Here is a 26,256-nt window from a genome sequence, read left to right as displayed (position 1 = left end):
CTTAGGCTCATGTAACCAGAAGTTTTAAGATATATGAATATGCTTTTAAGTTTTTCTTGCCTCATGGCTTTACATCATCTTAACAAGCAAAGCAATTCAACATTACATCCTTTGGATCTCTGGCAAGCCATTCTTTGTAATCTTCTTTGGTGCGCCAAATATCTTGAAACTTGCATTTTCCAGTCATCACGTTTCAGCGGTTTCAGCCTATTTTTGCAATTGTTTCATGGTGTCTGTGAAACATTGAGGTACCATCTTAGTAGTTTCGTGTGCGTGTGAACGTCATGGCAACGAACAACACAAAGTACCTCACGTGGGAAATACTTAACATAACGCATAAATGTGCAAAGTAAATCAAGCAAGCTAGTAAGCACAAAGTGTTGGCGAAATAACACATTAGCGGACCGGAGGGAATAATATGGAATTTTCAAGGACCTGTATCCATGTTTGTTTATTTTCAAAAACTTTCCAGGGCCTTGAAAATTTTTAATCAGATTCACAAACTTTCAAGTATTTCAAGGACCCGTGGGAACCCTGATATAAACATGTATTTTAGATTTTTATAGAAATATGTCAACAATCACATATCTCACACAGAGATCGCACTGTCATAGTGTTTGGGAATATTCAAGCATAATTTAAATACACAATCACATGAAATCAGATTTAAAAAAAAAACATTTTAGCAGAGAACGCAGCATCATGGTTGTCTGAACCAATGAGCAATTGTCGGAGATTTTAACATTCACGTTGATAATACAAATGATGCGTTAGGACTTGCGTTTACTGACCTAATAAACTCTTTTGGAGTCAAGCAAAACGTCACCAGACCCACTCATCGTTTTAATCATACTCTAGATTTAATTATATCGCATGGAATTGATCTTACTGATATAGATATCGTACCTCAAAGTGATGATGTTACTGATCATTTCCTTGTATCGTGCATGCTGCATTTTACCGATATTAACTATATGGCTCCGCGTTATCGTCTGGGCAGAACTATTGTTCCAGCCACCAAAGACAGATTCACAAATAACCTGCCTGATTTATCTCAACTGCTCTGTGTAACCATAAATACACGTGAACTAGACGAAATGACTAGCAACATGGGCACTATATTCTCTAATACATTAGAAGCTGTTGCCCCCCTCAATATGAAAAAGGTTAGAGAAAAACGTACTGCGCCATGGTACAACAGTTATACTCATTCTCTCAAGAAAGAAACTCGTAATCTTGAGCGCAAATGGAGAAAAACTAACTTGGAAGTTTTTAGAATTGCGTGGAAAAACAGTATGTCCAGCTATAGAAAGGCTCTAAAAGCTGCCAGGGCAGAGCATTGCCCCTTGGTGATATTATTAGAAAATACGGGATTAGTTATCATTGTTATGCTGATGATACTCAACTATATATCTCAACAAGACCAGATGAAACTTCTGAACTATCTAAGCTAATAGATTGTGTTAAAAATGTAAAAGATTGGATGACCAATAATTTCCTCCTATTAAATTCAGATAAGACCGAGATATTACTAATTGGTCCAAAAAACAGTACTCAGAATCTCTTGGATTACAATTTGCAACTAGACGGATGTACTGTTACTTCCTCTACAGTCAAAAATCTGGGTGTTATATTAGACAGCAACTTGTCCTTTGAAAATCATATTTCCCATATTACAAAAACAGCATTCTTCCATCTTAGAAACATTGCCAAGCTTTGAAACATGCTACCTGTTTCAGATGCAGAAAAGCTAGTTCATGCATTCATGACCTCTAGACTGGACTATTGTAATGCACTGTTAGGTGGTTGTCCTGCTTCTTCAATAAACAAGCTACAGATAGTCCAAAATGCAGCGGCTAGAGTCCTTACCAGGTCAAGAAAATATGATCATATTACCCCAATTTTACAGTCTCTGCACTGGCTACCTATTAAGTTCCCGATCAATTACAAAATATTATTACTTGCCTATAAGGCACTATATGGTTTATCTCCTGCGTACCTAACTAGTCTTCTACCACGCTACAATCCAACCCGCTCCCTAAGGTCGCAAAATTATGGACTTTTGGTAGTACCTAGGATAGCAAAGTCCACTAAAGGAGGTAGAGCTTTTTCACATTTGGCACCCAAACTCTGGAATAGCCTTCCTGATAACATTCGGGGTTCAGACACACTCTCTCTGTTTAAATCTAGATTAAAGACACATCTCTTTAGCCAAGCATTCACATAATGCCTCTTATAATATTGTACTGCATTTATATCTGATCAAATGTACATAATAATTCTTTAGATTGGGTTGAACAAATAATTTTTGCTTGAATAGAACAGCAGCTACGCTAATTATGTCTCTATCTGTTTCTCTGATTCTGCGTAACTAGGAATTACTGAAGCGTCAGTCTGGATCCAACCCTTAAAAAGATCCGAGATGACCAAACACCTGAGAAGAGATGATGGCAACACCTCAGAGGACCACGGAGGATGCCAACCCTCAGACAACATACACAATTACCAAGTTACGTCTGTCATAACTTAAATATATTGGGTTTCTTCTGTGTGTATATGTATATGTATGTATATATATGTGCATGTGTGCGTATGTGTATGCATATATATAGTAGAAACTTAATTTCCTGTAAAGCTGCTTTGCAACGATTGTATCGTAAAAAGCACTATACAAATAAACTTGAATTGAATTGAATTGAGCAACTCCGTTTGTTTGTCCGAGGAAGCAACAGTAACTAAGGGGGTCGGGGCTTAGCAATAGGTCAATTGTGAATTGTACATATAGTAAGGGAGATATTGGCAAAATTTCACAACGTCCTACAACCTGTGGAACATGAAAAACCATTTTGGTGAATTACTGCAGTTTTAAAAAAAAAGATATTTGAGTACTGTACATACCGTAAGGGAGATATTGGCAAAATCTATCTAGTTTTGTATCTAGCAACGTACTACAACCGGTGGATATCTTTGTAGGACTGTCAACTCTATAGATCAGTGGTAAGGGAAATCAACGAAAATGCAGCACGTTTCATTCTTCTGACCTCATTTGCTTGCCTGTATATAGTTTGCATAATCATCAATAAAGTGTATTCTGAGATTTGAGGTCTTATATCACTGCACTGTAAAAAATGAATCAAGGGTATTGTAATTTTCATTAAAAAAATTAAGGTGATAATTAAAAATAGTGAGTATATTTCATTAAAGAAATTGCGATTCAGTGTTGTATAGAAAATATTGAGGACTTTTTACTAATAAAACCAAGAGATGTGTTTTCCTAATTTTTTTTTTAAAGGAAACTTAAGCAGTTTTGAGGCTTGAATTGAGGAACTGATTAAACTAAAAAGCTACCTATTTATTTTAAGAGAATTAGCTCAATTTTGCAGTTTTATTTTAGAGGTGATTGTTAGTTCCCAGCATGCTTTGCATATGGCTGGATATTTAAAAGCTATTTTATGTGTTTTTGAGTGAAGGGAAACGTCTATTAATGTTTAATGTTCAGTTATGTTTGACATTTCAAAGAGTTTCTGTTACATTGAAGTGTCCATTGTGCAGTGCAATCGTTACCATTGTGCAGAAAAATAGAGCTTATGGTTATGGATACTACTCCTCTAAGGCATTAAGCCTTGTTCAATGAGCAGTAGCTTTGCTTGTGCTAGTCCAGTACTTTCCAGTATTTCTCAAGAATTTTCCTACTTGAGCTGTTTAGCTGTATACAGTCTTTTAAATGTACAAAATAACTCAAAGTCAAATACAAACAGGCCTCACTCAAAATAACAGACTTTTGAGAATCAACTTAAAATAAATGAGCACCTTTCACAAATTATATTAAATTCATTGTGTCATAGATTAATTAATTTAGGAGATTTTACATTATTTATTCAGGTAGATTCTATTTTAAAAAAATCAAGCCTTAAAAACTACTCAAAAATATTAAGTGCAATATTGTTACCATAATTTATTTTTAAGTAAATAGCCCGTTCCATTTTTTACAGTGTGTATTATTTCACTGAGGCGCGTTACGCGTGGTTGGGGAATCCTGGAGTGTGAGGGGAACCCCGGAGTGTGAGGGGAACCCCAGTATTACAGCACAGCGTCACACAAGCCATGATACCAAGTTACAGAAAATAAGCAACCAAAAGCAATATATGTCTTCCTCAAATGTAATGTTAGTTCTGTACTTCAGCGTTGGGTAAAAGAGCATTATAATCTCCTTTGTGGTAGAGAAAGCTGCTTATATGTAGGCTATGGGAAACAGCGAAGATGTTGAATTAAACACACACAATCAGCATTTCCACGTTTATACTGGCCCCGATAATCAAAAGCGCTTAGCGCTTGCTCCATTTCTGCAAATCAGTTTTTGTAAATGAATGACTTGATCCACATATGGCCTTCATCAACAGCCGCCTGTGCCACCTGCTGATGAGCGGCTGACATCAGCTGGAGATCATGCATCGGTGCTCTACTGCTATTCCTGCAATGTGCAACGCTGAATTTTCTGCTGAATTTTAACCACTGAATTTGTGGCTGCGAATTTGGAAAGTGAAATAAAATGACCGAAATTTGCCTGTCGAATATTATACATCAAATTTTTAAAGGGGTGGTTTACTGCTTTTTTTCTTTGCTTGATTGCGTTTATGGGGTGCAATATAACATGTCTTCGTGTTTCGTTTGTTATAAAACGCCTTATTTTTCATATATTTCACCTTTATTGTAAGCCGCTTTCTCCTCTGTCATTTGAACGACCGGTTGACTTCCTGATTCTCTGAAACCACTCCCTCAGAAACAGGCAATGGGCTCAGATTGGTTAGTTGGGCCGGTGTGTTGTGATTGGCTAAACTGCGTACTGCACATTGTCCGGAAACTTCACACCCATTACCTTTACGGGCGACAGTTGCATGTGCTCCAGTCAAATGTAAATAATGGTGTCAATATTGCCGTATCAGTTTGAGCCAGAATCAGACCCAGAAAGCAGTAATGAAGAGAGTCAAGCAGAACTTCCGCAAGCACGGCTCTTACAAAACGTTTCTGAATGGAAGTTTGCTGTTGTGATTACATACAATTTTTTGAAGTTTGTACACGTTTGTCCTATACACACAAAATAGCATTGAACTAACTGGCCACTATAACCAAACAGCGTTGGCTTGTGTTTACGTTCTTGATCAAATCGAAAAATTACGTCATAAAGTATACATGGAAAATACATTTACAAAATTAGTACATAATTACAAATTTGGGTCCAAAATGTTTGCACGCGTTTGTCATAGACACACGAAATAGCATTTAACTCACTGGCTACTAAAGCCAGCGTTGGCATTTGTTTACGTCCTTGATAAAACTAAAACATTACGTCTGAAATTATACATGCAAATACATTTTAAATTATTAAATCTTACTTACAGGTTGTGGCCCAACAACTGCTGCCTCTGGTTTTAAAGTTGGAACTGCTCCATGTTTTAGTAATAGTTTCTGTGTGAATCCGGCATTGAACTCTGAACTCTCTTGATTCTGGAAGATGTCTTCCGTAAAATGCGCAGCACAGAGAGCTAAATTAGGATTGTAATTGTCAGGAACATAATCAAACATAAATTTTAACCATTGTTGACGAACTACAGCATCCGTAGGAAGCCCGAACACAGAAGACCTGACAGCTGGGTGAAAATAACACCGTTTCGACGGCATGGCTACAGCTCTCCACTATAACTCTTCCTCTTCGACAAAGCCGCAGAACATGGCCTTGCCCCCTCTTTTGCATGTTCCGGAGGGAGGGATTGATGCAAATTTATGGGTTTTTTACGTATGTAACCCGGGAAGTATCTCGTTGTAGTCCCATATGAGTCGTTTTTGTAGGCATTAAACTTCCTGATTTTTAAAAGATGATATCTCCGCTTACGTTGAACTTTCAGCGCAGCAACTTTGCAGATACTGTTCATGCACCAACAGCAAAATTACACACTATTTAAAATTTAAAAAGTGAAATCGCAGTAAACCACCCCTTTAAACAGATTTAATATTTTGGAAGTGAATTCTGGAAGATGAATATGAATTATTGAATTTTTAATTATGAAAATGTGTGTGAAATATTTTGAATTGAAATATTCACAGCTTAAATAAACAACTATGTTAAATTTCGGGACCTAAAAATGCAAGCACTGTTAATTGCAATGCATCTTTTTTTTGATTTGTGGAATTCAGCATGCTTTATGTTTCAAAAACTATTGTCATTATTCTGCTTCCATATTTTCTCATTGTGATGGATAGATTAAGGGAATTTGGGCTTTGTTTTCCCTCCTATTTATATTTTTGTGAAACAGGAAGCCATGGCTGGATAATTTCATGTTCATAATCACCCTGGAGTGCTCCAAATTGTGAATACGAATGGGAATATACTTCAGAGATATTTTACTCATGAGAATTTCTAGGGGTGCCAATAATTGTGTCCAACGTGTATTTGATAAAAACATTTATTTCATAATGATATTTCCCCCCATTTTAAATTATTATTATCCAATGAAAGGTTAGATTTTTGTAAATTGTTTAAATAAAAGATCAAAAGGATTAATTTTCACAGCCTTTTTTGATCATATTTACCAAGGGTGCCGATGTTTTTGGCCATGACTGTATATTGATTATTGTTTTAAAAGGAATGATTTTATGTATCAACCTGAATATTCATTAATTGTAAAATATGTAGTGGGACAAGTGTTACAGTATTGTTCAAAAGTTTGGGGTCAGTACAATCTTTTTTTATATATATATATATATAAATTGAACATTTTCCAGCAAGGCTACATTAAATTGCTCAAATGACTGTAAAAACATTTACAATGTTACACTTTTTTTCAAATAAATGCTGCTTTTCAAAATTCCTATTCATTAAAGAATCCTTAAAAAAGATTGATTGATAATAATAATAAAAAGATTAAATGTCTCTTGATTTCACCAAATCAGCATATTGGAATGATTTCTGAAGGATTGTGTGAAACTAAAGATTGGAGAAATGACTGCTGAAAATTCAGTTTACATTTTATTAATATTACATTCTATTAATATTTATATCAAATATCACACATATTTCAGTATTTCATATCGCACATATTTCATTTCATTTTTTTTTAATTCTTGATAAAAAATAAATATGGTCTTGATTAATTTAAGAGACTTCTTACAAAAGCCTTTAAAAAAAGTCTTTCTGACTCCAAACTTTTGAGTGTATATCATCCCTATGTTTCCTGCAAAAACATTACAACCGTCTTCCAACACAAATGTTACTATTTATTACCAATACTACATTTAGCGAGTCCAATGTGAATTTACTGTAACATGAATCAAAAATGCTTTTAACCTGAAAATGCAGCACTGTGGCATTGCATTTCCATGACAACAGGCAGAGACCGTAAAAAAGCAAGCACTACCTACAACAACTTGAACCCCATCTTTCATTCACAGCTTGATTGAAAGACGGTTTTCCCCTAAGATAAACAGCTTGCCATTTTCCTCCTCATTTTGTAATCGTGATTTTAACAACATGAAAATATCACTGTTGTTTCCAGAAACACTGGAATTATCTGTGATAATAACATTGATTTTAGCAGGCCACACATGCATATCGAATTGAGCAAAGAAAAATGATCCCAAGGCACACACAGAGACGAACATTCCCGAAGATCTGTTAAACACAGACAGAATGCCAATGACACACTGGCTAATGGCTCAGGAATATGAAAGAGATGATTTTATTCGTGGCTCACAGCCAATTCCATAAAAGAAACACTTTTTTTCAACATGCATGCGCGCACAGACACGCCCCCCTACGCTGGGAGAAAAAGACCTATAGAAAGAAAAAAGAGAAGCAGAAAACACAGAGAGACCCCGATCGAAAGAGGAAAAGACAAAGAAAACAGGAGTAGGAGAGAGAGATAGAGGGAAAAGGGAGGGAGAGGCAGAAAGAGGGGGAGTAATCCTTGCTGTTCAGCCATTTTTGGAGCATTAAAAACTTGCAGAGTAAAATGGAACCCAAGAGTGCACACTCAAAAACACACATCAGCAAAACACACACTCTGACAAACGTTAACTACAGCTCACGCCAACGGCTGAGAGTGAGATAATGTCCGAGAAATGCCTGAATCAAAACATGTGCACTTACCCACACACACACACACACACACACACACACACACACTCACAAAATCTTTAAGAAGTTTGAGGACGTGATGATGTCACCAAGCAACAGTATGCTTACCCAGACGGAACATGTGAAGGACCTTTGACCTCTACACTTATCCCAGAGTCAAAACATTATCTGTCCCTGTGAGATCGGGAGGCTCACTGTCTAAAAATACCCTTTTAGTCACTAGGAAATTAAGACAGAGTTTCCAGTGTAGCACAACATCAGACGAAAGAAAAGAACTACTCATTGAAATTCCAACAAAGGGCCATAGAGGCCGATTTATTAAGGACACACACTAACTGTTCAAATGTTAGGGGTCAGTAAGATTTTTTTGTATATTTTTGAAAGAATCTCTTATGCTCACCAAGTCTGCATTTATTTGGTCAGTAATACAGTTAAAACAGAAATAATGTATTACAATAACTTTTCTATTTGTAATATTACATTTTGAAGTGTAATGTATTCCAGTGATGGCAAAGCTTAATTTTTAGAATTCAGAAATCCATCGAATATGCTGATTTGGTGCTCAAGACACATTTCTTATTATTATCAATGCTGAAAAAAGGCTTAGAATTTATAACAGTACAATATTTATAACAACACTATTTTGTGGAAACATTATACATTTTTAGCATTCTTTGACGAATAGAAAGTTAAAAAAAGAACATTTTTGTAACAATGTCTTTACTGTCACTTTTGATCAGTTTAATGCATCCCTACTGAACAAAAGTATTAACTAAAAAAAAATCTTACTGACTCCCAACTTTTGAATGTAGTGTGCAAAGTCTTTAAAAAGTCCAAAGACTGCATTTTTTATTTAAACCTGTAAATAAGTTTCGAGATTTTGAAAAATGTCAGTTAATAGTAAGGTAGTTGTTAAGTTTCAGTATCGGGTAGGATTAGGGATGTAGAATATGGTCATGCAGAATATGTGTTTTATAAGTACTAATAAACAGCCAATATGTTCATAATATTCATGCTAATAAGCAACTAGTTAATAGTGAGAACTGGTCCCTATACTAAAGTGTTACCAAAAATGTAAAACAAAGTAAAAATTCTGATGTAAAATGGACATTAAATATTTATTCCTGGGTCACTAATCAAACACATACATTTCTGACACTGGATCATGTGTACAGACAGATTTTCAGATGTTCTTGTTTCCATTGAAGCAAAATATGCTCTTAGGATCATCCTCAAATCATGCAAGAGAACATGATCATCAGGTTTTACACAAACTTGTGGAGTTTGCAGCTCAAGTGCTGCTGTCACTGAAGTAAAGAGGACAACCAAATACTAAGAGACTCATACTGTTGTGCTGATAATATACTAGAAAATGTAAAATATTATCCTTTTGACTAGTGGTCCCAAACTTTTAAATCAAAACGCATGTAAAACACATTATTTACATGATGGGTGACTCAGACGCATCAAAACCGATACTGCAACACTTCACAATATGATAAGAGCAATCTGCATTTACAAATATTTATTTATGCTTTTATCCAAATCATTATGCCATGTAAATAAAACACAAGTTAAGGCAATGGCTCTGTTAATGGTACTCCATAATAAACTATAGAACAGCATTTTTGAACCACAGGACCTACATACAGTGTGAACATATAACTCTCTTACGGGCAAGTCCCTTATCAACTCATAAAAGCACAGCTGCTTTAAGAAACCTTAAAAACCCAAACCCACTCAGACATCTGGACCAAACAGCGAACAGATCCTCCATTCAATGGGTCATTTGAGACCATTATGTTCATTGGGGGATTTTCAGTGTTAAAGCTTTTGACCTTAAGCGTTTTATTATTATGACACACTAACAGCACCCTAAAAACTTTAGTGACATCCCTTTAAATTCCATAATGGATAGGCATAGAGTTGTATGTATACAGTTTAATGAGGCATACAGACTAATTAAAGCCACACTGGCTTCAACACAAAGCTATTTAAATCTACTACATTGCACATCAGTTTTTGTTTCTTCAGACTGCTTGATCAGTACACTAAATTTATGAACACACAGATATTCCAGAATTTATTTAAATTTTAAATATACTGGATATTAGATTTTAAATATCGCTAAAAAAGCAAAAACATTATAGGTCATGGTAAATGGAGTGTAAATGCACATTTATAATGTGGGTTATATGGAGTTGCACACCATACACTGTAAACAAGGTTTCCACTAATTCTGACCAATACATTTCTATTTCTGTCCTAGTCTTTTGTGATCACTAGATAAGTATTTAAAATATATATGATTTTAGAGAGATTATATATCAAATATGTATCCTTACAACAATTATCCTTAGCTAATAGCTAATAAATAAAAAAAATTAGCTTCGCATAGCTAGAAAAATTCATATTAATTAAATCAAATCTAGGCCTGGAAATCAAAATCATCAATTTCCCTTATTTTTTTGGAATGTCCTTGAGATGCTGTTAAAAATAAGAACAACACTTCCTATTCCAAAGTGTTTTCAAACAAACTCAAAAGCTTGCAATCATTCTCTGAATGTTTTTATCACTTAAATAAATCATTTTCAACGTTTTTTGAAATTTCTTTTGAAAAGCTGATATTGAAGCAAACTCTTCGAACCATCCAATTAACTCTCACAATAAAACTCACCAATAAATGAATATTTACAAAATATCTTCTCCCTGTGGTCAAACCATTCAAATATGTTTCCAGACACACATGCAAGCACATACACACACACAAAAGCACACTTGACAGCACAAGAACATGACGGACAAATTAAAATTCCATAACCTGATGTAATACTACACTCCAGAATACTGTACTCAAAACAGAAACAAAGGGAAGGCTCACAATTCAACTACTAATTATAACATTTCAGAAACATACTATGTTTTAAATAACTGTGCAATTCAGATCATACATAATACTTTACATTTTCTCCGTATCCTCAATTTCAGAATAAAAAAAGGAAAGCTCATTTCAATTTTTTTTTCCAGAGTCAGAGAGTTGTCTAGTCTGTCATAAAACCAGATGTCTTACTGTGAAGATGCGGCGACCGGTGCGGTCGAAGGTGACGCAGTACACAGATGACAGGTGTCCCAGAATTCTCTTGTGCATCTTCATATGTTGGTAAACAGCTGTAGGAACCAACTGACCCAACCGATATGAGCCATTCAGCCTCCGACTGTATATTGTTTCCACTATAGCACACAAGAGCAAATACATTTGAATCTTCAGCTTCCTAAGTAAACTCTTAATATAACCATTTCATTTACAACAAATAACTTTTTTTTTTAAATGTATGATCTAAAAAATTTCAAAATGTTCTACTTTCTTTATTTGAAAATTTAAATTCTATTTCAATAATCAAATCAATGTTTTTTTAAAAGGTATGAGGGTGTGTGTGTATGAATGTTGTTTCTTCCACTGGAATACATCAACAAAACAACCAATAAGAGGTAACTTACCAATATTGGGCGGGCTTCCATAGATGACTGGCGGCTCGGGCGGCCTGCCACAATGCAGGGCTGCGAGGGCGGACCCCTTCCATACCACGTGCTTACAACCTTGCAACAAACACGTGGGATTGTCACTAAATATACACTGTAGAACTGACTGAATCCCTTAGGCACTGGTATTGACACACACATCCACTGCATAGCAATATGTAATTATATGCTTTTGTTTTATTCCTATGAAGGCCAGTGGCAGTATTCTTGATAATGTTATAGACATGCTGAAGTTTTAATTGCTATGGAATCTGTTTTAATTTGAAGGCAGCATTATTATTAATTCCACCACTACTGATCAATTATCATTCCTCTTTCTTTTACATACTTGCTTATATATCTGACTCAGTCGTGAGATGCGATTTTGTAAACATTAAAAGATTAAGTTAAACCCTTTAATGAATTTGCCTAATGTTAAGATTTTTCCCTGTCTTCAGCTTTTTACATAGGAAAAACAGTGGCACAGAATACACATTTGATCAATTCATTATTACATTGCTTTACAGCAGTTATGGTGTTAATACTGTAAAAAAGACATTCAAAAAATATTTTTTGCTTAAGTTGGCTGTAAACTGGTTAACTTGCTTAATTAATAAATGGTTGATGAATACATTTAATCTGCAAATAGAAATACTCACTCTTGTTTGTACGTAGCACTGACTGGCGTCCAGCTCCCAACAGTGAGTTAACTCCAGGTACACTGGCTGGCACTTCTCTCTCTAAAAGAGGACTCACTCGCTCACACACCTGCAACAGGTGATCTGGAGAAATGTGCCTGTACAATTTGACCTATACACACAATCACAAATGTGCATTAAGGCAAACGGATCTACTTTTGTATTTAAATATGTCTATAAATATATTTGTAATATAATGTTCAATATGCTCAATTATTGTGTTGTAATAATGCATGCATAGAATTTAGATATTAAAAAAGGAAACAAAAATGCAAGGACATGTTTTTGTGCAAGTATAATGCAAACATTTTGCAACCTTGCAGTTAATTTACAATCTTAACGCTAATCTACATAAATACCTTTTTAAATAGGCTATAATTACAGTTATATAATTCGATGATTAAATTTTCTACTACTACTACTACTACATTCAAATTTAATCAAAGCATGTCATGTGAATGCTTTCGTTAAAAATAACCAGTATCACCATGAAATGATCTTTAATGAACGTGTACTTAAAAAATAATTAGATAACAAAATAAAGGTATATACTTAAAAAGGCATTTACCAGACATTGACAGTGCACACATAAAAAAAAAAAAAAAAAAACCTTCACATAATAGCATAATTACAATCTTATAGAGGATTATATTTGGCACTTCATTTTAAAACAATACAGTGCTTCTGCCGTATTGCAAAGCGCTTTTTATCTTTCCATATTTTCCCTAGAGATGAATCTAATCTACAGTGAAAATGCCCCCCTGCAAAACGCGTCAGTCCGGGCATCTTTTATCAAGCCTGTTCAGCAGATCCAGGTTCCAAAGGCAGACCAGTAATTAATGTGGCTTTAATTGCATTTAGCGTCATCCTATTGGTCCACACACGCGCGCTCACACACATTCCATATCTATCCACACACACACACACACAAAGCGCTTAGCTAATGACTGTATGAATAAAGCGATGTTTAACATTGAGTGAATCAGGGTATGCGAATTAAAACACTAATTATAAATTAAAATCTAAATATATCTACAGTTTTGTTAATGAATCATCGTTCCTAATTAGTATACTGTTTTGCTGTTAATGTATTACATATTAATTATTCTGCGGACGAAACAGTAATTACAAAAAAAAAATGTGGAACAAAAAAATTTTTTTTATTAAAAATGCATATATATATATATATTCTTTTAAAAATATATTAAAATATAATTAATTTTTCATTACAATTTTAATGCAATATTGTTATTACCATCATTACTTAATTAATCTTATGAATAATGATAATTAATGCAGATTGCATAGCTCATTAACATATTGATCGAGGGACTAGAGACGTGACAAAAAAAAAAAAATGTAATTGACAGCGCCAACATCAGGCGGTAAAGTCTCGTGCGCGTTATTCCTACCCACAATCTGCAGACACGGGCTTTAACATCTCCACACACGGCAGTGAAATCATCCACGAACGGTCACATTCGCACACACACACACACAAAACACACACACACACACACACACATGCATTTACTCACTATAATACACTGACTGGGATCTAGTGGCGTAGCGGCGCGCGAGATCAACCGCGAGACAATCGCGAATACAAAATAACAGATTATCGCTACAATGTGTGTGAATTTCACCGTGTAGAAGAGACGACGGCGATACAGCAGTAACAGCCTGTCTGATTAACAGACAGTTGAGTCTATTAGTTACGCAACTGATATATATAGGGGGTTGGCCATAACAGGGGCTGGATCAAAACACACTAAGTTTTAAAATCATGATATTTTTGTATCCCTCACTTCGAAAGCGAAATCAAACTATCTTCTCGAGTGATATTTCTGGATGAAATACCGAGCTACTGAAAACGCAAATAATCCGACTAATCACTTACTTACCTTTCTAAATATCGTAATTAATAAATTAATCAATACGTACTCATTTCGATGTACCTCTCATTTGTATTATCGGCCTCAAGTCTCTCAGTGCTGTCTGTTAAAAAATAATTTCCTCCGAAGGAACAAACTCAGGGCCACTTAAAAAAAAAATCCCCAGTACTCTGCTAAGATCCTCTACGACTCCGGCTTTGTTGCTTCCTGCTCCAAAAGCTTAGTTTAAGTGAAATAAACTAAGGTAAAAGGAGTATTTTACCTTGACTATGGTTGTATTACATGGAGCAGAGCGCCTCCATCCCGCCCCGCTTTCAGTCTCTGGCGCACTGGTCCCTCCTCCCTCCGCTCCCTTCCCCTTATAGCACCACATTCATGACGTCTCTTTATTTCTACATCAATTTTAACATCTATTTACACCTTGTGGACAGCACTGTGACCAAACTCACATCCCTGAGGTCAGGCCAGGCTCTGTGTTCACCCGTTGACGGTCCTTTCTAACCCTGAGGTTGGTTTTTGCCCGTGTGTTCGGGTTAAGTTTTTTTCCTGATTTAAAAATTGCGGGAAATTCAATTTCTTATTTTGCTCTCTAAAAAGTTTTCTCTCGGTTATAGGGATCCCTTACCAAATTTTCGTAACTCCCTGGGTGTTCTTTGCCAGTCCAGTCAATCCTTTTGGGTAACAGCTGTAATGGAAAAACGGTGTTAAATAGGTCTAGGTAAATTCTAGGTGGTCTATTTTGTGTTTTTAAAGCATAAATGTGAAATCTGCGTGAAATTAACAGCCTAAAGTGCAGCGCAGTGAGATGCGACGCGAGTAGGGCTCGCGCTGCTTACCTCCTTCTCCTGAACCTCCCGTATCAAGGTCTGAAAAAAGCACAAAAACAGCAAATTACGCTTCGATCTTTTCCAGAAATGTCGTTTACAGTCCTAAATTACAAAATTACCCACCTCTGCCGCGTCCTGACAAGGTCCAGCTTCTAAAAACCGGGCTATTAGGAAGTACAGTTCTGCGAGATGGGGGAGAATGAGCTACATTAGCTTTCAAGAAGGACGTGGTGGGAAAGGCAGATGTATATAAAAAATATTCCAGCGTCACCTTTCTCAATCCCTTTTACTCACCGGATTTCAACTGCGCGATGTGTTTACGCTCAGCAGCCATGTTTAGGGTTGTTTTGGGGGTGAAGGAGAAGGTGTGTGTGGCCGTTCTGGGAAGCGGGTATCGCTAGGCTGCCCTATAGTTGTCAGTGTTTGTTCACCAGGAAGAGCTGCGCCTCCATTCACCCAACACACACAGAAAGCAGATCCGGCACGTCGCGCGAGGCTTCTGCGCTCTCGCAAAATAGTCCCCTCTCGGGCACAACATGCCACGCGTCGATGCGGACAAACACCCCGAGCGCCAGGGCGTTTGGGGTGGACAAGAAACGATGTTTCTAAAACGTGCAGTTTAATGCACCTTAAGGTGTTCGTGAATATTTTGGGTTTCCGTTTACGCTCCCAACCCCCCTCCTCCCTCCAAAAAGCACAACCCCTTTGCGCAGGAATACATGAGTAGAGTCTAGTACTTACGCGCAGGACTGTGCTGTCAGGGAGGCTGCGATGCTAACGCTGAAGGGGAAAAAGAAGGCAATGGTGGCTCATTTTATGCAATAATTTAACTGTTCATTCGGGCTACGGTTATTTGTTTGCTAAGTCCCAGACCCTGAGCTTTAATGGCGCCTTTTGTTCCTCGGTCTGTCGACACTGCAGGCAGCGAAGCTCGGATCTCACACCATGTTTCTCTCACAACAGCACATTGAAGCTCACTATCAAACACCTGAATACTACCCCCGTATTCGTGTGGTTGTAAAGTGTATAAAAGTCCATTTGTTTTAACCTTAAACCAGACTTATTCCAAGGAACCCACCCCCTCTCTCGGTTGTGATTTGGATTGGGAAGTCCTCCATTTCTTTCCCAAAAGCGAGCGGGCAGTAAAATGGGGGAAGGGTTCTAAACAGGGAGAATGTAATGAATTAAACCTTGTAAGTTACAGGAATCCAGTGACTAATGACAACACCAGACAAAATAGTACATTGGTGATCTTATTTATATATTTATGTCACAAGGTCTATCTATTTTAAAGAAACAACATACAGACTCTGTGTCCATGTCTAGTTAAAGGTTGTGAAATACACAGTTATGTAAATTTGACAAAGTATTTTAATAATACCTCTGTCCACAACACTATATTCATTACACACAAGTATTATACTTTTTTTCTTCTTATCTAAGCAGTCAAAGGCTTAAGCAAGCAGTGAGGATGTCTGCTTTAAACGAGCCAGCTGACGTTCTGCTTTATATGTCCTATGGACTTAATTTAGATAAACTTATTTATGAGTTGCCTAAGTCATACGACATTGAAAAGGCCTATTGAGTTTTAACATTCTGTAAGGATAGGGCTGAGTACAGCAGTGGTGGAGTTCATCTAACCAGTCTAAATACTAAGTTCCCTAATTAGTTATCCATGTTAAATAAACACCACCAGCTGTTTTACAGCCAATGCTTGTGAAGTTCAAAAGGCTAAACCTACTTTTTTGCTTTGACCGTATTTTGCAAGTGATGCAAATTAGAGTTCAAACTGAGGCTTAATAACCCAGCAACCATTTAAGAAAATAATAACATAGCTTTATAGACTATTTTAACAGATTTTTTTCATGTCATTTTATATATTTTGAATGTATTTTTATGTGCATATGATATACATTTATATATACAATATACAATAGTGTTCTTGAATTTTTGAATGTGTGTATGTACTTACAATATCATCCCCAAAAGGGAGTTAAATCTGACAAAACCTTTCATTAAGGATATTGAGGATATGCTCAGTGTGTCCCTATTTGAAAAATAAATAAATGAAAATTCTAAAACTGCAAAATAAATAAATAATTAAATAATTGAATGCTTAGTTAGCATTGTATTTATACACATTGACATTACCATTCTAATCACAAATTCAGATAGATTTACTGCACTCTTTTAAGGGGTAAGGCATCAAAGTGAGGCATTAGACAAAGGAAGTGTTTGAGGTTTGCCTTTCCTTTTTTTTCCTCTGAGCTAAAAAGACGACTTTGATACAATCTATCTGTGACTTTTTGTTTATAAAGCTAAGACAAATTGCTATCTGCCCTTGCTAGGAAAATCCTGAGTTCAACAGTTAGTTTTAACTGCATTTGGTGATGTAACACTTGCTAAACTACTGACACTAGGAGTATAAGTGTGGAGGAGAAAAGCAGTCAGATACTTAAGAATTACATGAATATAGAAGCTTTGGCTTCGAGGCTACTTAAGAAAAACTGATGCAACTTATCACACTTTTGAGAAACGGTGGTGATCTGGTGAAGTGGCTGAGTAGGCATTTAACTTCACAAGTAGGTTCAGACAATACATTTAAAAAAAAAACACTCAAAGTGTGACTCATTTTGATTCAGAATACTAAAAATACAAATCATAAACACTTTCTTAAAATATACTGGATTAAAGATTCTAAAATGGAAGAATGTTGTGTTGTTTTGTGATCAGTGGTGTGCAGTATTTTTTCTTACCACTGGAGGTCAGGACTATCATTTCAGTTGATGAGTTCAGGGGCCAAACATGGGTCAAAGGTTACAAGGGTAAATAAATCAAGTTGGAGGTTTTTGCCTCCTTGGATCTCAGTAGATTCAATAAAGCATTCCAGATTGTTATAATTTCCTAAAATAATAATTATTAATGAAAACATTTCACAAAGAGTAACCTTTAATAATAATCAGTAAAAATTGGCCTTATAAAAATATTTAAAGTGAGGGATACAATTATGTATGCATCAACCACATCAATTCTGTATTCGGAATCAATCAGTACATAATCTGGGTTTAATTCTATACTTCAGTGTATAATACATATATCTCTATTTTGTTGATGCATTATTTTTTGGTCTTACAGATATGAGAGTTTTTATGGTATGTTAATTTAAACTTGAGCGATGTGGATGATAAGAATAATGCGAATAAAGTTTCCTGTCCTATTTTATTTAGACCACATTTGCACTAATATTTAGTGTTACATAATTATTTTAAATGTCTGTTCATGAAATTCAGTGGGTCTACTTTGTAAAGGCATCCTTATCACAAACAAGTAACAGTAACACTATAAAATGCACAGTGTGTAGATCCTCTAAAACAACCAGATCACTTTAAAAAGAAAGAAGCACTTTCATTTCTGTAATTCAGAAATATGTTGCTAGTGTGATCATTAAACAGATTTGTTACTATATGGGGCTTTTGATCTATTGGCTGGGCCTGCAGAAAGACAGGAGTCCAGACCAACGAGTGTTGTCAGTCCATTCATTTCCTCTTCTCTGTTCCTGCCTCCCCATGGCATTGCTGACCTTTCACTTTCTGACATCAGCAGTTGTATTTAGTGAGTGTGTGCGTGTGTGTTTAGGGTCACATGTGTCTGTGTATAAAGAACTACACTGAAAGGCTTTTGTAGCTTTAGACTAAACTCCCTGGACCCTCAAGAGTTTTCCACAAAGTTAACTATGTTATAGTGTTTTGTTTTGTTTTTCTTTCACTTTCTCCCTATGAATTGCATTTTTGGAATTAATAGCAGTCTTTATAGTAACCAGTAATATGCTGTTTTAAATCATGTGACATTTGATATTCTTTCAAAATTTTCCCTGGGGAAGACACATGCTGAAAGTGCTCTACGTTTCTTTTACACCTGGATTTTTGATGCATCATTGAGAAGTTAAATACCTGTTTTTATTCACAGATGTTTATCTAACATAGTTTTACAGTAAATTGAGAAAATATGTACCACAGCGGAAAAATAACCAATTTTATATGTGAATTTCATAATTTGCAGTTTCATAGTGGCATCAATTGTTACTGAAAAAAGTGATATAGTTGTGTTTATGAAAGAAAAGCCAATTGAGAGTGAGCTAGGCCTTTAATAGCATTATTAAATGATAATAAGTTTCACTCAATTCTAATTACAAATGTATAAATAAATCAATTCATAAAAGACATGACATTAAAGATTGGTACTAATTTGATCATTTTCCATTGTTGTTCCAATATTGTATTTAATTACATATTTATTTTATTCATTAGATCCCCCAAAAATAATTATATTTAATTAAATTTTTCTAATTACAAATTTTTCTAAAATTAGTCAAAAATCTTAGTCCGACACTAAAGCTGCTTTGAATTTTTGTTTCTGAGAGAATAAAGGCAGCCTAGTACTTGTGGAGCATTAAAGCAACAACTAGTAAGAAGCACACAAGAGTCAATTGACCGTTTATTCATCTTTTATTTGAAAACATTTTACAGAGAGTATCTCAAACCAGTTCTGTGGACTTGTACATCTTTCTGAGATTCAGTTCTTGAAGAGTTTTCCTAACCTTCTAGCACAAAGCACCACTTGTTTATTGCTATGGATTTCTGCCACTGTTAAGGGGTCATGTTTAATTCAGCAATTTAAAAAGAACACACTTGAATCTCAAAATGCTACAAAGGAGATTAAAAAGCAAAGGGTTACTACTTAAATCTCTCATTCCCATTTGCTCCCTCTTTCTGTATCTCTCGCTCTTTTTTATGATATTTAACCAATTAAATGGCAAGACTCAAAGACAATACACACCAAAGACTTGCACCTTAGTAACCATATATATGGAGCTAAGGATATGCGCTCTGGTGGCAAAAGATGAACTGGTTGCTTTTAACATGTAGGATGTGACATGTTCCAAGTGGCTGCATTTGGCAGGCAAGCTGCTGGAGAAATTTTCAAGAATAACTGTTGCTTTTCCTTGAAATGAATCTATCTTTCTGTCAGATGAAAGAGAAGGAGACAGGTACGGTGCTTCAGCTGGGAGTGTGAGTTGACTTTTAGCTAAGGAAATCTAGTACGGTAAGTCTAAAAAAAGTTTGCATTTTACAAAATACTCAATAGGAATAAAAAATGTTCTTTGTTATTCCAGAAAACAACTTCAATCACTCTTTCGCCTCAGCCTCAGTCTTGGGCTCAGTTTCCTATACAGAAGGAAAAAAAGAACAGAAGAAAAGAATATGATTTCCTAATGCAGAGAACTTTTGATAGGATTTTAGCTTTTCCAAAACTGTTAGATTATCTGATCTTGTCAGACAGACAGAACCAAAGCCACTCAGTTAGTATGAGTAAACCCACATCCAAATGATGACCACAACTTACCTCATATTGGAAATGATAAAATCATTTTTTAACGGAATACTTCACTCAAAAATGAAAACAGCTGAAAATGTACTTACCCTCAGGCCATCCAAGATCTAGATACGTTTGTTTCTTCTTCAGAACAGATTTGGAGAAATTTAGCACATCACTCGTTCTCCAGTGGATCCTCTGAAGTGAATGGGTGCCGTCAGAATGAGAGTCCAAACAGCTGATAAAAACATCACAATAATCCACAAATAATCTGCAAAGTTCTAGTCCATTGATTAACATCCTGTTAAGTGCAAAGCTGCTTGTTTGTAGTAGTATTAAGGTGTTTTATCCTTAACTGTTTTCACTTGTACGTTGTGCGTGATCTCAGCATATTTCGCTCTCGATTCAGACAAGATTACTTTTTCACTGGAGAAAGTAGTATTAATCAAAGAGGACTTGTAATGGTTTGATGTTAAAAACGTCTAAATGATGGATTTGTTTTTTGCAAACATGCAGCTTTACGCTTCACAAGATGTTAATTGACAGACTGGATTCGTTTGGATTACTTGTGGATTGTTGTTATGTTTTTCTCTCATTCTGACTGCACCCATTCACTGCAGAGGATCCATTGTTGAGCAAGTGATGTGATGCTAAATTTCTCCAAATCTGTTCTGAGGAAGAAACAAACTCATCTACATCTTGGATATATTTTTCATTTTTGGGTGAACTATTCCTTTAAATTCAACAACCTCCTTCATAATAAACAACAGGACAAAACAGATAGAAGAGTGCATTTCACGTAATTATAAGGAAAATCAACTTAAATTTTAATTAATTAAATTCAAGGTAAAGTGTGTATTTTTAACTAAATACTTTCCTCTATCCTAACCTTATGTGGACAGACTAACTAATGTGTTTATCTGACCAATTTCTTTTTTTCTTCGGGAAACCTGTTTGAAAACAGTGATTATTTTTGCAATTGGGTATACTCTGCAATATCACACTTCAAAATCCTTAAGTTGTGATCCATAATATCAAAACTAATGCACTGAACATTATGGTAACCTTGGTTACCAATCATTCACGATGTAATTCTGTTTTATTTATTTTTTTGATAGTCTCAGATAAAGAGATGGTTGAATATATCTAGATCTGATGGCGACGAGCACACAAGCACACACTGCACTCTTTAAACTCTCATACCCTTTACTCTAACACTCTCACTCTGCCCTCTGATGGACAGGAAGGAGGGGGCGGAACTTCTCCAAGACGACACACTGACAGATGAGCGTGACACACAGATCTGTGCATGTGTGCATGTGTGTGTGAGTGGGGGTTCAGGCACATGCAGGTGTTTCAGAAGCCATGAAAAGGGATATATGAAAAGATGTTTAGACATTGGTCAAAATAATGTAATTCATGTTAGTACAGAGCACTGAAAAATCTTGATGTGTAAAGTTTCCTTATTCATTTTGTCACACAAAAATTTGAAAAGCAAGGAGGAAAAAAGGACAAATTATATTAGGATGGAAATACACTGTTCGTGACTATTCAACAAATTTGACTAAAGGTCAAAGATTCATGATTAAGATTACAAGAGTACTAGTTGGTTTACAGTAGTTAATTTGATGCAACAACACATTTAATACAAAATAAGGAATATTATCCTATAAGTTGCATTATTTTTAAAACAATATTATACCCTCAAAATCAAACTTGCCATTAGCACTATCAGCCCATCTGAACTTTACATGAATACCACCAATTCACACAGTCATTTTAGTATAAACCTTCCAGAATACACTTCACCACAACATGCCTGTAACTAGGTCATTCTTTCCCACCTCACATGTCTGCTCTTTCATTCTCGTTCACACAACAAATGTTCTATGAAAATAATTTTCATGTCCTGGAGGAACGATTCAAGTAATCTCAAGAGCATTTTGGGGAAGGGGAGACAAAATTCATGTAAAATGTAGCTACACAGCAACTTGATATGCGATCTGCAATATTAAAAGACCAGTGCTGAACTAAAAGTAGATATAGGCTACAATTCTTTTCAAAAGTTTGGGGTCAATAAGATTTACTTTTTTTTTTTTAAACAAAATTAATACTTTTATTCAGTAAGGATGCATAAATTCATCAAAAATAGCAGTAAAGACATTTAAAATGTTGCAAAATATTTCTATTTCAAATAAATGCTGGTCTTTTAAATCTTCTATTAATCAAACAATCCTGAAAAAAAATATTAATGATTTTCAAATGAGCATATTAGAATGATTTCTGAAGGATCATGTGACACTAAAGACTGGAGAAATGGCTGCTGAAAATGTAGCTCTGCTATCACAGGAATATTTATTCAAATATATTAAAATTAAAACATTTATTTTAAGTTGTAACATATCACAATATTTATGTTTTTACTGTATTTTTGATCAAATAAATGCAGCCTTGGAGAACATTTTCGAAAACATCAAAATATCTTACCACCCCCAAACTTCTGAACGGTAAAGTACATGCAAAGGCTTAGGAGTAAAACATCATTATGGTCATACTTAATTTGTGCTCTTCATGAGTAATTTCACACTTTCTCTATTAAGGCCACATAGATATTCCCTTGGTCTTACTGCAAATGCTACACAATGGTATTGGCAACCAAAAAGAGTTAACGCACCTCCTCTGGCTTGGTCTCTCCATTTGCAGTGGGCGCAGATTCTTTCTCCTCTTTCTTTCCTTTGGCTCCGCCCTTCTTCTCCTTTACCGCTTTGTCATTGGATGGCTTCTGTGCAGAAAACACAAATGGGACAAAGAGTTAAATAATTCTGTCCCAAACCAGTTTAATTGCTCCAAAATACACTGGCCAGCCCCAGATCACGCCAGTTCTCTCTACTGTGGAAACGCTACTAAAAAGTTAATATTGTCCACACAACACACAAACTTCATCAACATGCTTTCATATATTCAGGAAAGAACTTGCCCACAATGCAAAGCACATGCAAAAACATGCTAAAATGTCACAAAGATAGAGACAGAAAATAAGTAAAGAGAGCTATTACCTTGGCTGCTGGCTTTTTGGCTTTTGGTTCAGCTTTAGGAGGAGCTGGTTTCTACGGGTTGAAAGAAGACAACAGGAAGAAAGAAGTTAAAAACAGTATGAGGATTTCATAACCGATATCACAAAGGCCACAATAAGTGGTAAATTTATGTATAACACGATAATAAAGTAGTAAGGTACAAATTCAATTAAAGCAAACACATCTAAACTGTATCGTTGAATAATACATAAACAATATGAATGTGTTTGTAGTTGAGGATACCTAGAGGGCATGTGATAGCATTATATTGCTCATGTTTATGACAAACTCGTTCCTAGAACTGGTTTCCACTGCTTTTTTAACCCTTCTAGGGGATATGCAAATGACATCTGGGTATGTGGAAAGAAAGAAAAGACACTTACTGAGGAAAGACGCTCTGACCTCCGAGTGGGCTAAGAGAAGAAGAAACATTGAAAGCGTGCAGAAATTTGATCAAATTTGCAATAGCTAAACCACAATAATGACATTTTTAATTGATTGTATTGGTATCAGCAATGCCAGTCAAACAAATATGTACATAAACTGATATTTACAATGGTTAAACTGCACTGTTAACAGTTCTACATTTGAAAAAGAAATAAATGTGAATGGTAGTTTACCTCATGCTTTGTAACTTTGGTGGCGTCTTTGGCCTCTGCTCCCTCGGGTGACTGTACAGACAAAACAAACATGCAAAATTTGTACATACAGACATTTCTTCACACAAATACATTTTTATTTCATGTGACGGGTACAGATTAAATAAGATTCTGAAAAGACTTCTGAGACAAAGTACTTATCACACTTTAAATGCTAACAGGTTATCTTTTAACTGATAAATCGACACTTGCAAAGACAATGATAATTCATCTCAGTTCATACACAATGTTCAGTAGCTTTTGTCTGTCAGACTTCACTCGTATAATCAGATACACCGCTGTGGTCACAGATGTTACATAGGCCTATGGTGTTTGGTAATTTGGCTCTGCTAGTTTGCCGTTTTGTTAACTAATGCTCTGGGCACAAATTAATATGCCACATCTACACTCTTAAACTGGTTGCCAATGTAGATCTGTATTTAATACATTTCATAATATACTCAAGGTATGTCTACATGAGAGAATTAGAATCTCATATTTTCTTGATGTTCGAACTATAGATATGTTATGAACCATTATTTAATAAAGTAGCTTCACCTCAGAGGTATTTGTGTTCCACATTTTAGCTGCAATATTGCTACATACATTACAAAAAAAAAAAAATTTGACACCCAAAAGGTAATATTTACACCATGGCAGAAAAACGTTTAAATAATATCATTTCATTTTCTCATTTAGAATTTTTTATTATTGTTTTAATAAATTTTTGACTATATATATATATATACACACACACACACACACGTGCTGAATAGAAAATAAAACCACTCATATAATTTGACCTTCTGTTGTTGAACTTTGTCTGGATGGTAAATTTAAAAACTTAAAACACACTTACATTTTTTTTTTTCATTTTAAATATTTTTATTATATATATATATATATATATATTGTATTTATTTATTTTGGTGGAAAACTTTATTTTGGCGCCCATTCTTGTAAAGTGTCCATTATTTGTTTAGCCTCACTAATTGAAGAGACACTCCCCCAAGTGAAAAATCACGCTTCAGTGCCTCTATCATGAACATATCTGCCTGATAAAACAAGAGTGCAATCTCAATAGATTTTTAATTTCTGGGAACCCCCCCCCCCCCTCCCCTCCCCTCCACAATGCTAGGCATTATTCGACGCCTTCCGCTGCTGTTGGATGGTGAAGCTCGGTGGACTGTGGTGGATCAATATCAATAAAGCATCATTTGAGCATTTTTAATAATGAAACATACTGTTATATTAGTATTGTTATTTGTTAGTCTTTTTTCCCCTCGAAGTCCACAGTTCAACCGTGTTTTGTTTTGTCTAACCGTCACAATCGCCTTTATAGGCGAGAAAGAGTTGAGTGTGACTGAAAGAGCGCTCGGTTACATACGGGTCTGCCGCTCCGCAATGGGGGTGGAGGAAGAGCCTGTCGGTTCAAACATGGCTATACAAAAATAATGAGGACCTCTATCGATCGACGAAAATGAGCTAATAAAAAACGAACATCTTAAAATGGAGGTGAGCGAGTATCGGACGCATTCGGGGAGAGCAGAGCGCTCGGTTTTGATTCCAACCGAGAGCGACTGAAGCATCACCGCAAAGTGACATTCAGCACAAGTGCGCACAAAGTGGCGACTTCACTGCGAAAGAGGCATCGGGTTATTAAACCGCCAACTATCATGGAGGAAATCAGCAAGTGTGACGATGATCGAATGCAAAGATGACCGAACGTTCCATTGCTTTTGCAGGATTCCATAATCCACACCGCGGATTAGGATAGAACGCTTTCAAAAACTTGATCCTCGTCTTACCTGCTCGACGCTGCGTACGTTCTCGTCGTTGAAACGCGAGCCGCTATTTCTTAAAAAATCAGGGGAAATCAAGGATATGTGAGGATTTTAAAGTATAAACTGGCTTACCTTCCTCTTGGGCATTTTTACAAAATTTCCTGTCACTTGTCCTATTAAATTAGAAAAACAGGTATGGACCTGTGAGGTGGGGGAGTGAGTTTAACTACCACCGAATACAGGATCAATATCTAAAACACCTCTGGTAATAACATGTTAATATTATGCAGACCTCAGACTCTACCCTCGTCTTTGTC

The 26,256-nt window shown here is 35.7% G+C and overlaps 2 protein-coding genes across 5 annotated transcripts in view; both read right to left on the bottom strand.

The window, feature by feature from the left end:
* Positions 1 to 16,057, bottom strand: part of phip (pleckstrin homology domain interacting protein) — a 52,646-nt gene extending 36,589 nt beyond the window's left edge. Inside the window, exons 1-7 of one of the 3 annotated variants that reach the window (XM_058762702.1) lie at positions 15,365 to 16,057; positions 15,194 to 15,252; positions 15,080 to 15,109; positions 14,869 to 14,928; positions 12,310 to 12,460; positions 11,630 to 11,728; positions 11,202 to 11,362 (exon numbers count right to left, since the gene is read on the bottom strand). In XM_058762702.1, coding sequence (XP_058618685.1) covers positions 11,202 to 11,362; positions 11,630 to 11,728; positions 12,310 to 12,460; positions 14,869 to 14,928; positions 15,080 to 15,109; positions 15,194 to 15,252; positions 15,365 to 15,404 — 600 coding nt within the window. In that variant the 5' untranslated portion in view covers positions 15,405 to 16,057. The remainder of the gene's footprint in view (positions 1 to 11,201; positions 11,363 to 11,629; positions 11,729 to 12,309; positions 12,461 to 14,868; positions 14,929 to 15,079; positions 15,110 to 15,193; positions 15,253 to 15,364) is intronic. The other 2 variants (XM_058762703.1, XM_058762701.1) reach the window with 2 other exon arrangements.
* A 3,499-nt stretch (positions 16,058 to 19,556) lies between these two features.
* hmgn3 (high mobility group nucleosomal binding domain 3) lies at positions 19,557 to 26,222 on the bottom strand. Of its 2 annotated transcripts, none has more exons than XM_058762729.1 (6): positions 26,072 to 26,221; positions 24,138 to 24,188; positions 23,901 to 23,930; positions 23,500 to 23,550; positions 23,118 to 23,225; positions 19,557 to 20,295 (listed from the first exon to the last, which is right to left on the bottom strand). In XM_058762729.1, the coding sequence occupies exons 1-6, from the start codon at positions 26,084 to 26,086 to the stop codon at positions 20,257 to 20,259; spliced, it is 294 nt and encodes a 97-aa protein (XP_058618712.1). In that variant the 5' UTR covers positions 26,087 to 26,221; the 3' UTR covers positions 19,557 to 20,256. The 2 variants fall into 2 exon arrangements, with proteins under 2 accessions (XP_058618712.1, XP_058618713.1); XM_058762730.1 differs by lacking the exon at positions 19,557 to 20,295 and adding an exon at positions 20,634 to 21,746 and having other exon boundaries at positions 26,072 to 26,222.
* Between the last annotated feature and the right edge of the window lie 34 nt (positions 26,223 to 26,256).

This window comes from Onychostoma macrolepis, chromosome 23 (assembly GCF_012432095.1).
Source record: "Onychostoma macrolepis isolate SWU-2019 chromosome 23, ASM1243209v1, whole genome shotgun sequence".
NCBI classification, from domain to species: domain Eukaryota; kingdom Metazoa; phylum Chordata; class Actinopteri; order Cypriniformes; family Cyprinidae; genus Onychostoma; species Onychostoma macrolepis.
This window is presented reverse-complemented; position numbering and strand designations above follow the sequence as displayed.